The sequence below is a fragment of the Quercus lobata genome, chromosome 3 (assembly GCF_001633185.2).
Source record: "Quercus lobata isolate SW786 chromosome 3, ValleyOak3.0 Primary Assembly, whole genome shotgun sequence".
Classification (NCBI taxonomy): Eukaryota; Viridiplantae; Streptophyta; class Magnoliopsida; order Fagales; family Fagaceae; genus Quercus; species Quercus lobata.
In genome coordinates, this window is record NC_044906.1 from 49,437,976 (window position 1) to 49,456,585 (window position 18,610).

The window sequence follows — 18,610 nt, forward strand, 5'->3', positions numbered from 1 at the left end:
ATGGGCCATATCATAAATGGATTTACTGTAATTATAAAAAAAAAAAGAAAAAGAAACTCAACCTATAAACTATAAAAAAAAAACTTATCCAAAACTTTAGAATCGATAAGGTTTGTTGGGTTGGTGAATTCAATGCATATCCCTATTCCCTACATCTTCTTACTTACCAAACAAGTAAAGAAAAAAAAAAAAAAAATCATCCAAAGCCAAAAGGGTAGCAACTAGCAAATAATTAGCAATAGAATAGTCCGACTCTGACGCCACCCTTTCTCTTCTTCCCGCTGCTCTCGGCTCTTTTAAACATTGCCTTTTACTGTCCATCCACGTCTCGTATTTATGTATGTACTGACTATAATCAAAACCCTACCCTACCACACACTCCTTCTCTTCACCTCAGTCTTTCTCCTCTCTCTCTCTCTCTCTCTCTCTCTCGCTTTAAACGCTAATCTTCAGCTACCAAAATCAAACAACGCCCCCCACCCCCCATATCAAAACTCCAATTTCCCGCAGCTCAAGAATTTTCAACTTTTTTCCCTGCTGATTCCCAAAATTGATGCCGACTTCTGTCTCTTACATGCAACTTTTTTTATTTTTGTGTGTGGAGATTTCTGATTGTGCACGCATAATTTAGAGAGTGGAGCAGGTAACACTGATTCTTTCCTGGGTTTTGTTTTGTTTTGTTTTTTTTTTCCTTTAGTTCATGATCTGAGCACAATTTCGCAATTGTGGAAAATCATATTTTTTGTGTCCTATTGTTTTAATCGTAATTGAGAATTATTACAAATAGCTAGCTGTTTTGTAAATCTCTATGGATTTGGAGTAGCATGTTTAGCAAATTTCTTTCTTTCATTCTTTTTCTCTTTTTAATGTCTGTGATGAAATTGAACCTTCTTTATTTTCTTTGAAGTTGAAAATTGAGCCAATGCTTATTTGTGAAATTTCTTGCTCACCAATACCAAATTTGTTATCTATTGATGTTAAAGATCTCGTTTGGCCCAGAGATATTTTGAAATCGAAACGAAAAACATGTTAACACGGTCTTGTTTTTCAACATATTTAAGTAATTGGAGTTTTCTGAATGCAGGTTGTGGTAATTGTCTATAGTCAATGGCTATATTAGAGGATTCTGGTGCTGGCCCCTTGTGCACGTGCAATCAAAGTAAAGTGCTAGCCGATGATAAGAAGAATGTTGCTCGATGTATTAAAAAGATTGAACCAAGGACTCCCGTGCGAGGGAGCCCGCGATCGAAGAGCTCACAAGGACGGGTTAATTCAAGGCTTAAAGAGAAATCCGATGATAAAAAGCCTTCCAATGGGAGTAAGAGAAAGAGGTTATCAGATGATACTAAAGTGCTTTTGGTGGAAGACATTGGATGTAGAAGTGATCTCGAGATGGGGTGTAACAATGGCCATGCTCGAGTCAATGATTCTGTAATGGTGAAAGAGACACTAAGGGTTTTCACTACATTTTACCTTCGCTTTGTTCAGGTGATTAAATAATGTCTGCGTGTGTGTTATTTACGTATCTATGTTGCCTTTAGATGTGTTAAAAATGCTTTTATTTCCATTAAAACTTTCTATCATTAAACAAATCTCTTTAATGCTAGCTTGCTACCATGCGAATCAAATTAAGGAAAAAAGGGAAAGTTTGAAGTTGGACATGTCTTCAATAGTTTAGGATCGATAAAATTACAGAAGAAACAACACTTTTATAGGAAATGTAGTATTAGCTTCATAAATGCCCATTGTGCAATTATACAAGTAAAACAAATGATGTCGGTACTTTAACATGCCGCAGTTGTTAGTTATTGTTTTTGGTCTTTTACATTAACTTCTTACTTACATTATTCAGAACTAAATGTTTTTACCATTTGAAGATAGATCATACCAAGTTGCCTTTTGTATCAGTAAGGCTTAATAATCCCTTTGGGCACACATAATGTAATAATTGTAAAAAATTACTACTTTGTAGGGGATTTAGTATTATAGTGCATATATTTATGTTAAATTTTATAATAACATTCTTTGATGTGATATGTTTTGGTATTTAAATGTTTGTCTTTTGACTACATCAACAACAACAACCCAGCCTTAGTCCAAATTTTTTGGGGTTGGCTATGGATCCTCAGCAAATTAGTTAGGGTTGGCTTCATGTATTCTTTGTGAGATGTTTTTCTTTTGACTAATTTACAATATAAATCCTTTGAAATTGAAACAATTAAGAATCCTGTAGTGACCCAAATATCTTTTAATTTTTTTTTTAATATTTTCCTCGATTCGATTAGTCTGGAATAGATTAGTTTTGAGTTCTTACTTTTTCTACTCTAATGATTATAGTAATTAATCTTTTCCTTAGCTTGATTATGCATGTGGATAGATGAGTAGAGATGCAAGAAGGCTAAAGGCTATTCGGCTATATCTGCAAATTTTTAATACTTGTGTGCAGGGCTATGCTTTGGCTGCTTAAATGATTTGAGCAATAATCTCTTTTTACATAGCCTGTCTATGCTTGTGCACAGGAAGAGGAGAAGAGATGCCTTAAGCCTAAGGATGATGTGCACTTTTCTAATGGTTCAGAAAATAATGTGAGAATCTTGAACTTTAACTTCTTTTTTTTTTTCCCCTTACTTTTTATTGGTTGTTTTTATTAAAGTTTTTGGTCAATTTGCTTAGAAGTTATAGTTTTTTTGCAATCCCTTTTGCTCTCTTTCACTTTTAATTCTTAATTTTACTTCATTTATTGGCAGTTTTGGAGAAACTACAGAATTGATGTTGAATTTTTTCAGTCTGTTATGCTAGGCTTTAGTTCTTCTTCATTTATGTATGTGGTTTGAGGCCTTAAATTTCAATAGGCTAGCCATCTGTGAATGTCATCTTTATACACAAAATACTTGTCAGTCTGTTACACAAGACTTTGGTTGCACTACTTTGTTTGTGTACATGTGTTGAACCTTTTAATGTGAATAGGCTAGCCACCCTATTGATCCATCTGTTTCAATTTTATCATCATGTGAGATATACTTTGTTGTTAGCGTTTATAAGATTGCCAAAATTTCTGATTGAATATATATATATATATATATATATAAATTTGTAATTACGCGCTCCCATTATTTTGCATCCCTTCTTGGATTCAAGGTTTTCTATAGTAATTGTGTTGCTTTAATTGTTCTTTATAATCTTCAAATTTCCATGCTAGTTCTTTTCAAGTGGCCAATTCATGCTTTCAAAATCAGATGGTGTCTGTGGCTGTACACTAAATTACTTAAGGATCAGTATATTTCTAGTGATTCTGTTCCAAAGACATATTAGAGCAGTAGATGTTGAAGTGCCTTTAAAATCAGGACTAAAACTGTATCTTGGTTATTATTGATCTTAATGGTTTTTTACATTAATGCTACAATGTTTGCAGAATGGGAATGCATATGATGATCATGCAAAGAGTCTTACCAAGCGACCTGATCTGAAGGCTATTTCTGAGGCAAGTTGCTGGCTTATGTGTTACACATATATTACTTGTACACTATGCATTGAATGGTAGAAAGTTTTCAGCCTCAGTCCCAGTGGCTTTAATTGGTCTTATTGCTAATGGTTTGATGCATAGTAACCATAGTTTAAAAATCAGGAATATGCTGAAATCATATCAGGTTATAAATATTGTTATCAGGCAGAGGAGCATTTTGAACTTGCAAATAATGATAGTATGATATGCCTAGATTCATGTTTCTTTTCGTGCATGCGCGCACAGTTTTTTATTTTATTTTATTTTTTCCGTTGGTGCATGTTACAAAGACACCCAGTGGATTTTGAAGTGATGACCTTAGCCTCCACCAATAATGAGAATTATTGGTGGAGGACTCATTGGCGGGTACACATGCATTTTGATATTGGTGATGTTTGAAAATTAATGTAGAGAAGAAAAGGGAAAATTTTATTTGTGAATATTTGCATGCATAAGACACAAGCATGCTCCTTACATTTTATTGTGTCTTGTAACATTATTAGGATTTTTTATGTATGATATTGCATAATAGTAAATATAATGCCATTAAATTTTGTTTTGCATGTGGACACACTCATATTGATCAATTTTTACATATCTTTATTTTAATACTAGGTTAATGTTTCATATTAGTAAATTATTGCTATAAAAATAAAATTGAAACTGGCTAATAACTTCGATTTCTTTCCTATATGTGAACATTTATGGTTACTTTGATTTACTGCAGTGTAGAGTAACTCTGATCTATTTTGTCACTCCATTTCCTTACATTTGCTCTGTGAATTATGGCAGATGGTGAGGTCAAATAAAATTTTGTACCGCAAAAAAATAGGTCATCTACCAGGTTCGTGAAATCAGTTGTCTGTTGGGGTGTAGATATTTGCTATCTGGTCTTTTATGAATTACATTAATAGTTTAATGGCTTCTCGAAGCATTTTAAAACCATTTTATTATTACTTTTCATAATGCAGGCATTAAGGTTGGGCAACAATTCCTTTCACGGGCTGAAATGGTGGCTGTAGGTCTTCATGGAGACTGGTTGAATGGAATTGATTATATTGGAGAAACTTGCAAAATGGTAGTGTATCTACATTTAATTAAGAATTCTGTGGGAATTGGTTAGTAAAGTGCATACACAACAATAAGTTAATGGCATCCAAGTATATGGTTTAGTGATAAGGTTTCTAAGCATATATATATAAAGTTAAATTGCATTGACTCAGAACTGGGATTTTCAGTATCTTTGAAACTTTATGTAAAATTGGTGAGGATTTGCGTGCATGGGATGCTAAGGAAATACAATGTCCTGCCAAGATCACGATGATAGGTGAAAAGGCCTTGGTTCCTCTTTAATTTGGTCAGGTTATGAAATTTTGTTGTTTTTGAATACCAGTTATCTTTATAGTGAAGGATAACTCCAAACTATCTTGTTAAAAATCGAAAGTAGGTAGATTAGTATATTACAAACTTTAAGGGACTAATAATCCATATTACAAAACCATGGTGTTCAGTGGCTTTCATGATTGTTTACTGATTGTTTCTCTTTAAATGTTGGTGGAATGCGCTGTGAGTTTATAGGTTTATTTTTTGTTTAATTATCTCTTGGATTATTGCAGGAAGAGTACAGGAAGTTTACCTTGCCCGTTGCAGTTTCAATCATCTTGTCTGGCCAATATGAAGATGATGTTGACAATTCGGAAGTTGTGTACACAGGTCAAGGTGGGAATGGCTTACTTGGAAATAAACATCAAATTAAGTATCAAGTTATGTGTCGTGGTAATTTGGTTCTTAAGGTGTGTAATATGGAAATATGGTTTATACTTTTGATTTATTTATTTATTCATGTTATTTTTATCTGATTACATGGGTTTTTCCTCTTTAAGTTGGTGGAATTTGTTCTTCAGACACTTAAAACAGAAAATTTTGTGTCCTAAAGGGAAAGTAATCTTAAATAGGTTCATTCTTGTTCAGGTACTTCTAAGTACATGCATGAATTCAAAGACACTCTCCTCATGAATGTTTGCATGTAGTATATTTCTTTAGTATTTGTTCACATGTCATGTAAGGAATTTTGAATTTTGCCTCACTAAATTAGCTAGTAAAAATTACATCGCATACTAAGATATAACATTAAATATTTCCAAAAATGTTCTTGAAATTTCTTTTTTAACTAATATGGTTGTTTTAGGTCTTAACTTTCCGAATGTATCTAGAATGAGTGGAGTATTGAAATATCTATAAAAAAATATTAAGATAGGGCGACTCGTTATCTTCTTTGTTATCTTGAGGAGGATGTTGAAGAGAACTGAGGAGGGAAGATTTATTTAGGGGTGTTAGGGTGGGCTTTAGTGCTGTTGTTGGTTTGTGTGTTTGTCATTTATTGTTTGCTTATGATACAATCTTATCCTGTGATGCTAATTCCAAGCAAATTCTTTATACTTGAAAATGGTGTTGACTTGTTTTGAAGCTGACAGGCTTTAAGGTTAACCTAGGTAAGAGTGAGATGGTTCCTGTTGGTGAGGTTCAAAAAATGTTAGTACTTGCAGATATCTCTGCTATAAGATTGGGTATTTGTCGATGACTTACCTTGGTATGCCTTTGGGGGCTTCCTTCGAGGAAAGTCAGTTTGGAATCCTATTATAGAGAAAGAGAAGATGGAGCACACATTATCAGGTTGGAAGAAACTCTATTTGTCACAAGGGGCAAGTTTAACGTTAATGAAGAGTACACTATTGAGGCTACCTACTTATTATCTCTCACTGTTCACCATTTTTGTAAGTGTGGCAAACAAAATTGAGTAATTGTAGAGAAATTTTCTTTTCTTGGGGGTGGAGCATCATTTGGTGGGGTGGGTTGTAGTGTGCTTTCCTGTTGCTAACGGTAGATTGGGAGTTAGGAAGTTAGTAACCCTTTAACCAAGGCACTTCTAGGTAAATTGTTATGGTGATTTGGAATTGAGGATATGCTGTTGTGGAGACTTGTAGTAGTTATGAAATATGGAGAGGAGTGGGGAGATTGGTGCACAAAAAATGTTTATGGAAATCATGGTTGTGGCTTATGGAAAGGTATCAACGTGGGGAGGGAAGGGTTCCTACATTATATCCCTTTGAGGTAGGTGAGGGTAGCCAAGTTCAGTTTTGGCAAGATAGATGGTGTGGTGACCAACCGTTAAGTATGGCCATTCCTGACTTGTATGATTTTTCATTAGCTTGTGATGCTTTAGCTGATTCCTTATTGGGAGGACAAAGTGACAGGGAACCAGGGAATTGGGATGTAAGTTTTGTGAGATTTTAATGACCAACGTCCTTCTTCAATCTTCTTACTCTAATATCCATTATTGGGAGGGTAGAGATTGAGTCTGAAAGGAAACAGGGATAATGATGTTCACTCATTTTATGATGCCCTAAGTGGCCCTTGTGCTATGATTCTCCCTTGAAAGAGTATTTGGTGTGTTAAGGCTCCAAGCTGTCTTTGGATATTGGAACTTGGTTTTGTTATGTTTGATGTGGACTTTGTGGCAGGAACATAATCGTCGTACATGTAGAATTTTCAGGGATACAATTGATAGAGCTGTTTGCTAGATCGCTGTTTGATTGGTCTTGACTGTGGGGGGTTTAACAATAGTGACTCCATTCTTGAGTTTTTAGAACCATTATCTTTCTGTACATAACCTTTTATAATTCTTTAGACTTCTTTGTATCCACTTTCTCGTACACGAAGTAGTCTTGTTCAATAAAATACTTATTATACCTATCAAAAAATTAAAAAATTGTGATTGATTTGAACTTTTCCAAAAGTTCATGAAAGGAGAGTGCCTTAATTTTTCTTTCTAATACCTCAAGATACATTAGTAACCCTAGAAGTTTCTATTTGTGCTTATAGGAATTTTTTTTTTTTTTTTTGGGGTCAAGAATGCCTTTTCTTATCTTTCCTAATAAATAGGACTTATTTAAAATTTTAAGTTCCTAACAAAAAAGTTGTATAGAGGTTTTCTGATGTAGGATCTTTAGAAATTCGGCACTAAAATAGGATTTTTTATAAGATTTTGATGGGTTATTGAATAGGTTTTAATGTCTAAGGGCTTAGGTAAGCTTAAATAATTTAAAAGACTGGTTTTGAATGAATTTGATGGGCGTTGTTGCCAAAACAGCGACTAGAATTGAAAACTATGAAAAATAAATCCTAGGCAATCACACATAGGAAGAAGGCAATCATAATACCCTCAAACTTATAATAAGCTGCTGGAATTTTATTGAATTCATTTAGGTGAATGTTATTTACTACAATTTATTGACTAAACAAATCCATTATTTAGGCTATTGTGAAACCTTTTCCTAGTAAGATGTACTCCTAATAACAAATAAAAATAATTAAGAACTAATTTTTGTTCTCTCTTTTTTTTTTTTTTTTTGGGGGGGGGGGGGGGGGTGAAAAGAACGTGTCCTAAATGCCTAATTTTTATCATCACTAATAGGCCAATTCCCGTTGTACAAGGGTGTCCATTTAGGTTTTAGGATCTATTAATGATATGCAGTTCTGATATATGTCTAATAGGTGTTGAGGTATTAAGCGACCATAGTTTAGTTGAAATCACACTTTTCCTTCTGTATGGTATTTTACTTCACTACCTATTTGGAAAGCCATGAATAGGCCAAAATGAGTTGAATTTTAAATTACTTTGGCAAATTCATATGTTTGGTATCAAATAAATCGAATTTGAATTCAAGTTATGTTTGAAACCTCAACTTGCCTACATGAATCGCATGAATTAGAATGTGAATTTGTGAACCAAGGATCACATCGCAAAAATTATTGGTTTATAAATATACCCAAATGGCCAATCCAAATATTTAGGTTTAGCAGCGGGAATCTAGATTTGCCAATAACCCTAAAAGCAGTTTTTAATATTGTTACATTTAATGCTAACATGCTATGGAATAGTTCAACTTGAACTAAGTCAAATGTTATTAGAATGATATGAGTCGTGATCAATATGTTATTAGGTATTGTGGCTGTCAAATCCACATTTATTTAGTTGCAATAATATGTTTGTTTTGTGCGCAGATATGGGTAAGTTAACAAATCTTTCATCAAATCAAGCTTATGGTATGTGATTATTATCTTTTGCAGAACAACATGTATCAAGATTTACCTATTAGAGTGATTCGTGGACATAAATGTGCTGGCAGTTATACTCACAAAATTTACACATATGATGGCTTGTACAAGGTAGAACATGCTTTTGAATTTAATGTTTGTTTGTTATCATAGAATTATATAGGTATTTTGAAGTCCATGAAATTGATTTGTGTGAATTGAGAATTTTCATAAACTGTATGTTAGTTTTTGGATTTATGCCATGTTATTTTCTTCAATATTTTGTCCTTATATTTTGTTCCTCCAATTAAATTTCGATCAAGCTTCATGTTTAACAATAGCATTTTCCCACCAATATATCTATGTGCATGTAGTAGACATGTGGAGATTTCAGACATTATAAATGCATGCTTCAAATGGTTTTTATTGTTTGGAATCTGTGGGGATATATTTTGTTTCTCCTGATCAATTGGAATTTGGCAAATTTACAGATTTGATAATATTTTGTGATGGAGTTAATGGTTTGTTTGCTACCTTTTTTTGTTTTTTTTTTTTTTTTTGGGGGGGGGGTGTTCTACAAATTAACAATCATATTGCAACGTTTTTGTACATAATCCTTCTTCTTCTTTTTTTCTTTTTTTTTTTTTTTTTTTTTTTTTTTTTTTTTTTTTTTGCTATTATTTGACTACTTAATGTCCTTTGTTCATGAAGCAGTCTTTCTTCTTAAAATTTTCTTATTTATCGATTTATATTATTTGAGACCAATTTGTAAAATAAAAGGCATTCATTAAAAACTTAAGTGATATTTTAACATAAGAAACCCACAAAAAGGTGACATATTCATTCTATTGTGTTTATCTACTAGAATTCTTTACATGAAAAGTGCCCCTTTCAATTTTTTTGAAGTTGAAATTCCACTTGTGAATGAAAAGATTTTTTATAATTAGATAAATACCACGTCCAACTTAACTAAATTTCTGTTATTTGGTTAATGCAGACTCATAAAAAGACTATGAACATGTATTACTTGAAGGTTGAAACTTTTGAATTTGACTAGAAAACAATATCAGACTCTAAGATTTATTATGTAATTATCTTCATACATTATTGTTTATACACAAATTTTAATTAGAGATCCTATTGGCATATTTGATAACTTCTGAAAGATAACAATAAAGTCCCTTTTTTTCCCCCTTAAATTATAACTACTTTCTTTATTTTTCCTCCTACTATATATATATATATATGTTTTTTCTTTTATAACCTTTTAAACCATAATAGACATGGATAAAATATGTTTCTTTCCTTTTTGTTTTTAATGAAATAAATAATTTATGTTAAAAAAAAAAATTAAACTCTTCTTTCTTTATTTTTCCCTCATATATATATATATATATATATTTTTTTTTTCTTTTTTCTTTTTATAACTTTTAAACCATAATAGACATAATAAAGTATGTTTCTTTCCATTTTTTTAAAATAAAAATTGACATATAGCATAAATAATATTTTATTAATTTTAACAAGAACAAATTCTCACCAAAAAAAAAAAGAAAAAAAGAAAAAAAAAAAAGCATTCAAGTATATTATTAGTTTTTTTTTTTTTTTTTTTTTTTGGGTGCAGTGATGAGGGTTAATTGACCCCCCTGGCTCTGCCTATGCAGTGCCTGACTTACCGTTGACTACACTGATATTGCCATATGCAAGATCAATCCTTCTTGAATAACCGAAAATTTGATAATATTTTTGTTATGACAATCACATTGGCACCCTATTACTCATGGCTACTTATTGGACAAACTTCGTAGTAGATAAATTATAGAATAAGAATATAGTTTTGAAGATATATTATAATGCCTTCTTTCTGAATGGATAAATTAGGACACATGGATGATAAACAAAACTTAACTTGCTGATATTGTATTTTGACAAATCTATTTTTAGCTCTTAATAAAAATATCAAGACTTTATCAATCTTGATAACGCAATGCCTCTCTCTCTTTCTGTGTGTGTGCACATGGGTCAGTGTATATACGAAATAGTAAAACCATATCTTTTTCAAAATCAATGTATTACTTGTACTATGTTGTAGTGGTATCTTTTTTTCATATCCATATCTGCATTTGTTTCCGTATTAGGTACTGTTGAACCTTAGGGCTCATTTCTTTATGATCTTAGATTCTGAAAATAACATTTGATTTTGTAATTTATCAAAAAAATTTCTTTCAGTATTTCTTCTGTTGAAAGCATCGTTTTTGGTTTTCTACATTCATCTTCTTTTAGCTGGTGCTCTTTTGGAGTAATTAAGGATTTATATGAGTGGGTTGGAAAATTAAAAACTTTTAAGGATTTCTTCTGATTCAAGTGCTTTTGTTTAAAAGAAATCCTGATCTGTCATTTTTTTCCTTTTCCTAATATTATGCTGTGACTATTTTTCTTAAATTCTTCTTTGTTCTTGTAGTCTTAAATATCTTTAAGGATCTTATAACAATTTTTTATTTTTAAAGGAATAATAGGTCATGTGATTATATTTTGTTAAAAAAATATTTCATTTGATAATTATATCCTTGTGAAGTTCTTAGGTTGACCACAAGTCTAATATGTGTTGTCTCTTTTTCACTATCTGGCAGGTTGATCATTGTTGGAATGAGAGAAGTGCTTTTGGATTTAATGTTTTTAAGTATCGTTTACGGCAAATTGAAGGACAGCCCAAATTGGTCACAAATCAGGCAAACAATCCTTCCTCTTTTTTTTTTCCCCAGGAATTTTTTGTGTAGCACTCACAACCTATGTTGGAAATTGGCTTGAATGATACAAGATATATTTGTAAGCACTTTGATATATTGCTATGGGATTGCTCTCCTTTCCACGTCTTAGAAGTTTTAAGATTTGTTAAATTCTAGATTGTAATGTTTTAGGAGGAGCTTGTTACACTTCCTGTTGTTTGAGAATTTTCTCCTTATATTAATTATTAATAATGATTTCTTTATTTATCCAAAAAAAAAAAAAAGAATGTAATTGGGAGGAAACTTGATAACTTGTCTTATCCAAAAAAAAAAAAAAATATTTATTTGCAAACTATTGAGTGCAATGGCCTGTCTTACAAGGGATCTAATATATTTTCATTATGCATTGTTTTCTTGTTTCTGTAATGGATTTTATACATGTATAGATTTATCTAGTATTTCTGTAGATTTTGTTGAACCCTTGTTGTATCCATATCTGGATTCGAAATAATTATTTCTGTTAGCATGTGCCATGTGATGCGGTAAGTACAAGGTTATATTTTTCAAGTCTATTATATTTTATTATAGCTATTAGTATATAATTTGGTTTATTATTATTTTTATTTAAATTCCTATAGTCAAGGTTATTTTTGTAATTCAATATTTGGGATTCCCTTAATCATTTAGAATTAAATTTCCCAAGTCAATCAAAATTAGAATTAGGTTTTCCTATGTCAATTAGAATTATGTAGTCTATATAAGCAAAGTATTGTGCTTCTATTGAGATGGATTATTTTGATGATGAATGAAATTTCTCTTGAAATTGTCTCAATGGTGTGGTGTTGACTCTAACCAACTATAGGTTGCTGACTCCTAGATGTTTTCTCTTGCTTGACCTATCTTTCTTTTTTTTTTTTTCTTGTTCTTCAATTTTCATGTTGTATTGTTTTGGTTTTTTCCTAAGTGGCTAAGTCATCATGTCTCATCTTAGCTGGTGCAACATAGAGTTATTCTCTAGTACTTGATTGACAAAACTTTTGTACTTTTCTTTTTTTGACTCTTCTTTTGGGTGCTTTCCAGTTGTAGCTTGCATTTTTCTTTTGGATGGTTTCTAGGCTGAATATAAGTCATATTTTTATACATGATTTTGCTTTTCTGGTCTTTGCACTGATTACACAGACCTCTTTCTTGCTCATAGTACTATTCTTACATTAAGTTTAATTTCTTAAGTCAGGTAGATTTTGCTCGGCAGCTAGTCTCTAAAGGTTGTTCTGAATTAAATGGGTATGAATTCTGTAAGCTGCCACATTAATGAACAAATACTTCCTGTCTACTAGAGTTATGCCCTTTTGTTATTTGATAGGAAAGAAAAAGGAAATAAACACTAATGAAAAATATTTTTGTATTTCATAAGCATAACTTGTGTCAGTTATTTTTCTAGATTGGTGTGTAAGGATATCTCCGGCGGTCAAGAAAATATACGTATTCCTGCTACAAATGTATGCGATGTTCTACCTGTTGCACCTTCAGGTAATTGTTTAGTATCAATTTATATTTAATTACAATGGAGAATTTGATGAAGAAAAATGCAAATTATGTGCAATTATATATTTCTTCATAAACTTCACTCCACTATAATGTCATTATTTGCAGTTTGTGTTCCTTGAATGGCATATGACAATACAATTTATTCTTATCCTTAAGGTTTCCCTTCTGTTATTGAAACGTGTTTGATTTCTTCTTATTTTTAATTTTTTAATTTTTAAAATTTTTTTGAGTTGACTTTGCTGGTAGATAGGGCTGGTTCAATATATTTTGAGGCCAAAGGCAATAAATTTTCATAGCTTTTTAATATTTAAATAAGTATTATTTTATATATATATATATATATATAATTTTTTTTTTTGAGGGTTTATAAACCATTCTTGTTTTTTGAGATGCAAACATTCTAATTAAGTTTTTGTATTAAGGTATTATTAACATACCTTTTACACCTCATCAAAAAAAAAAAAAACCTTATACAAGTTAGGAAAATTGATTGTCAATCATTATTCGGTATACTTATAACAATTTTTTTTTTTTTTTGAAAACACTTATAACAAATATTTTGGTAAAACATTTTAGGGTTTCAATTGGGTTGGATTTGTATTGGCAAAACCCGCCTATATTTTTTTATTTAAAAAAAAAAATCAACTTTCATTCTACAATTTTGGGGGCCACCTTTTTAATTTTTTGGGACAAGCAGGGCCTTAGGCCTAGAGCCAGCCTTGCTGGTAGATTATTCGTAGTATATTTATTAAGGATGCCAGTACTGCTGACATGGTTTTGGAATTGTAGGTTTTAAATATATCAAGTCTAATCGAGTTGCAAAAAATGTAATTATCCCCCCAAATGCTCCTGGATGCAATTGCAAAGGAAAATGTACTAATGCTGAGAAGTGTTCTTGTGCTCGACTAAATGGCAATGACTTCCCGTATGTGCACCATGATGGTGGCAGGTGAGGTTTGAATTTTTTGTTTGATGATGTTAGAGTTATTTTGTGGTGAGGGACTAATCAATTTTAGCCCCAAACCTATTTTCTTATACCCTTTTTCTGCTCACTCTTCTCTCCACCCTTTGCATCTAACTGTAATCTTCCACATTTTACAACTCAACTGATGGTGTTGACATATGCTAATCATGGAAAATATATAGTTTAAATTAGAGAATGGCTCAAAGGGATGTGGATGATGGTTGGTCAACAGAAATTGATTGTGTAGTAACATAGTACTGTACATGTATTATACAGTATATTACACAAATGCATGTATTTTTTTTTTAACTCTGGTTTACCATATGAAACAAAGATACTTTAAATAATATACATTTAAAAAAAAAAAAATTAATTGTATAAAAAACTTGTTAAACATTCTCGTATTATTTTTGTACAAAAATGCTCTAATTTTCCTAATTATCAACATTATAATTGTTTATTGTGTTAAGGTGTGTTATTATATTTGGCAATATAACCATAAAAATTTAGTCAACAGTTTTCATTTTTTTTTTTTTTTTGTTTATCTGTTAAGATTTTATTTTTATTTTTATTTATAATTTGGATGATTAGATCTTAATGTGAGTGTGTGTATAATTTGTATATATGTATGTATGTATATTAAATTTTAAATTAACAATAATCAAATTGTTTTAAATTATAACACTATGAGAACATAAATTTTTTGCTTATTATATTGCTTGAAAACATGTCCAAAATTAAAAAAAAAAAAATACTTAATTAGTTGGTTTTTGATTATATTTTATAAAATTATCCTCAGGTAACATAAGTTTGTTACTAAATTGGAATATCATAAAAAAATTATTTAACATGATCGACATTATTTTTAGTCCCATAATTTTCATGTAAATCCATATTATACCCACACGTATATCTGTTAATGCTTCTTTTTTTTTTTTTTTTTTTTTTTCCCTTTTTTTAATGCTGATTTTGTGAAACGTTTTTTTAAAACTTCAAGCAAATGAAAATGCGTAGATTTTCTATACTATATATATTTTCTCATGTATATTACTAGCTATGCTTAGTCATTTATGTTAGATGTTACCCATGAAGCTTAATGTTATGCAGATTTTATGTCTTTATGTTTTTATTTAGCTTGCTTTTTCAGCTAGTTGGAAAATACCCTGGAAGTTAGCATGTTGTTTGAATTTTTAAAGATTTATGTTTTCTGATTTATGTTTTCTGGTTTCTATTATGTTTACTTGTATTTTCTTGTCTTTGAAAGCTTGGTATCATGTTTCTGAGGTATCTTTTTGAGAATTGTTGGTCTTTATTCTCTGTGTGTGTGTGTTTTTTTTGAAAGATTTGTAATTTTGTTTGTTCTTTCCTTTTTCCCAGATTAGTTGAACCAAGGGACGTTGTGTTTGAATGTGGTCCAAGATGTGGCTGTGGACCTAGTTGCCTAAATCGTACATCTCAGCGGGGACTGAAGTACCAACTTGAGGTCATATAATTAAAATCAAATAGTAATATAGTGTTTTCTGGTATATTGCTTATGTAACAGATGATAAATCATTTTTCTTTGAACAGGTCTATTGTACCAAGGATAAAGGCTGGGCTGTTAGGTCTAGAGACTTGATTCCTTCTGGTGCACCAGTTTGTGAATACATTGGATTTCTAAGGAAGAGTGATGAATTAGACAATGTCTCAGGGAATGACTATATATTTGACATTGATTGCTGGCAAACAATGAATGGGATAGGAGGGAGAGAGGTACGAATATAAAAATGCATGAATTCAAATTTGAGGCTGTGTGTCATCTGTACTGTTTTGTTAAGGTGCTAATAACTGCTTAAATATAGGAAGTATGCTACTTGCAAATTTTAATTCCCCCTGTTGCAGCGGCTTTATACTGCTTTGTTGTCTAGTGGGTGATAGACAAACTTTTGCTAAATTGTCTTTAATCTTTATACCTATAAGGGAAATAGTATAAGGTTGCTCTATAATTAAATAGAATGACAACAATTATTCTCTCTGTCTGTCTGTCTGTCTCTCTACTATTTCCCTTATATTTTCTTTCTTTAGCAAAAAAAAAAAAAAAAAAAAGGGAATAAATTGTTGCCAATTCTATATGATTATTAGCAATCTTATACAGACACCATGTAAGATCACTCTTAATGTAATTTCAAAATATTCCTCTGTTTTTTATTTTACTTTTTTTTTTTTTAATTTTTTTTTTTTTATAAATTTTTTGCAGAGGCGATTACGGGATGTATCTATACCTTCAAGCAATCACGCTAAGGAAAGAAATGACCATATATCAGAAACTGGGCCTGAGTTTTGTATAGATGCGGGATTATATGGTAATGTTGCCAGATTTATTAATCATAGTTGTGAGCCTAACCTCTTTGTTCAGTGTGTTTTGAGTTCCCACCATGATGTGAGACTTGCGCGAGTGGTGTTATTTGCTGCGGATAACATTCTTCCTATGCAGGTAAAGCTTTGTTGAGCTTCATTTATACTTCCCCCTACCCCCATTCTTTTTTATTCCTCCAAAGCATAATGGAAGTGTGAATTCAGATAATTCCTGCTTTGATTTGCACGGACATTGAGGTTTGTGTTCAGTGTTTTCTTTCAGTAGTTTGAATGAAGCCCTTAAAATTTGATAAGGGATTGCAAATTGTATTAGCATCTGCTAGCAAGCACACTGTAACTATGGTGTTAACCAATATATATGAATACAATTACTGAAAGGTCAATCGCTCTAATAAGGTCTGTGATAATATCATAACTATAAACCTTTCATACATGAGGGTTACACCATTTTTTTCTTATGTTATCCTAATGCAATATCTACTTTGGATAGGATTTATTTGCATTTCTCTTGTATGCACTTGGATTCATGTTTTGTTAATAATACCCTTTGTATTCATAAAAAAGAATATACTTTGGAGAGGATTGATGAAGAGGCTTGCAAACATATGTAAAAGAAAAATGGGGGGCCTCCTTTTTGTGTGGCCAGTGATATTGTCCTTATTCGTAACAGACGCTATTTTTATATGCCATCAGTCAATAATCAATATGCCCGCGTCCAGAATTAATAGTATAACCTTTCTATAACTAATTCAGTAAAATATTATAGAAATATTAACAAAGTGTACTAATGAGGTAATGAATGATGAAATGTGTCTGAGTAGCAAGTTACCCATTCTGCTGGCATTAGTCTTGTTCACCATCACGTTATTTTGTCTGTTGTGCTAGATGTGGGTAATGGAAGTTTTGTTTTGGCTAGTATTCTTACTACACTGGTTTGTTTGTCCAGCTAATAATCTTTAGATATTACATATCTGGGACTGGATTTTGAACCCAACCCTTAGGTTGAACTTTTTCTTAAAAATATTTAGCTTTTAATAATCAGCTTCTTCTGTGGAATAATAACAGTGTTTAATGTTACAAGCAGGAGCTCACTTATGACTATGGATACGAACTTGATAGCGTTACTGGTCCTGATGGAAAAATAAAGGAGTTGCCTTGCTACTGTGGTACAGCTGACTGTCGGAAGCGTTTGTACTAGGCGGTTGAAGCTTCTGCATTGGATTCTTTCTTGTACTGGTTCCCCACCCTTCTGTAAGTAGTATCTGCAATTCAAGTGTGGATGTAAATTTCCTTACACTTTTTTTACTTCTATGTTATTTTATTTATTTATATTATTATTTATTTTTGTGTTGGGAGTGTGCTGGCTGAAATTCATTTGTCTGATACGGGTCTCTTCTTTCATCTGAAAATTAAATAGTAGAATTGTATTGGTATTTTATTTTCTCACTTACATTACAGTTATTTGATGCCCTTATGGTAATTTAGTGGTTGTGAATGACATTGTAATTCTAGAAGAAAATTTGTATCATTCTATTCATTTTGGTTTTGATAGTGGCAAAATTATTGGTAATTATTTCTTTACCACTACCATATTATTTTGGATTTACTATTGATTTTGAGTAAGTAGGCTGCCTGGAGAAGTTATTGTATAGAGTGAGTCTAGAGATACTCCCAAGTACCCATCAAAATCCACAACATGCTTAAGTGACACTTTGTGATTGGTGCACCTAAATTGTTTTTTTTTTTTTTTTTTCAATAAGTACCTGTGGTAGTCCCCATGTATTAGTGTTGAAATCCAATCACAACTCCCTAGCATGTTGTGACATTGTGAAATTGTTTGTTTCCGATATTGAGTATTATTTTTCTTTGTGGAACAGGAAAATCCTACCAAAGATTTCTGTATATAATACCAGGCTCCTTACTGTGGCATTTTTTGGCTGAATGATGCTACCTTTTTAAAGGAGACAAACACAGTCACATAAGGATGGGCTCCCATCTCCTTTGCCGCGGCCCTGGAATACAGAGAGCACCAAGAAAATGGGGATCCTTCCATAAATAAATTAAAAAAAAAAGAAAAAAAAGCGTAACTGGCCAAAGGATGTGCAAGAAATTAGGCTTCCCCCTAATGTTAGTATTTTAAATTTTAATTGGCTGATATCTGTGACAGTGTATTTAGATTAAAAGATGCAAATTCCTTGTTGAAAAAAAAATATATATATATATATATATATATATATATAAATAAAGGCCGTGATTATTTTGAAAATTTCCAACTTGAAGAAGCCTGCTCAAGCAAGCTCTTCTGGGGGATAAAAATTTAGGGTACATTTGGTACACTAAATGAGGATTACAACATGAATTGTAATCTTTTAGGAAATACTTTACTCAAACAATTATATTTCTGTAATAATAATAATT

At 31.5% G+C, this 18,610-nt stretch overlaps 1 protein-coding gene across 2 annotated transcripts; it reads left to right on the forward strand.

Annotated features, from left to right (window-relative positions):
* The first annotated feature begins 257 nt into the window (after positions 1–257).
* Positions 258–18,402, forward strand: LOC115982048 (histone-lysine N-methyltransferase, H3 lysine-9 specific SUVH4-like). Of its 2 annotated transcripts, none has more exons than XM_031104534.1 (17): positions 258–643; positions 1,085–1,488; positions 2,499–2,585; positions 3,413–3,481; positions 4,295–4,346; positions 4,474–4,580; positions 5,119–5,295; positions 8,633–8,731; positions 11,230–11,328; positions 12,560–12,609; positions 12,767–12,855; positions 13,663–13,822; positions 15,215–15,320; positions 15,407–15,589; positions 16,074–16,310; positions 17,277–17,443; positions 18,070–18,402. In XM_031104534.1, exons 2-16 carry the CDS (start codon positions 1,108–1,110, stop codon positions 17,388–17,390), a joined length of 2,010 nt encoding a protein of 669 aa, XP_030960394.1. In that variant the 5' UTR covers positions 258–643; positions 1,085–1,107; the 3' UTR covers positions 17,391–17,443; positions 18,070–18,402. The 2 variants fall into 2 exon arrangements, with proteins under 2 accessions (XP_030960394.1, XP_030960395.1); XM_031104535.1 differs by having other exon boundaries at positions 259–643; positions 2,520–2,585.
* Positions 18,403–18,610: the final 208 nt, after the last annotated feature.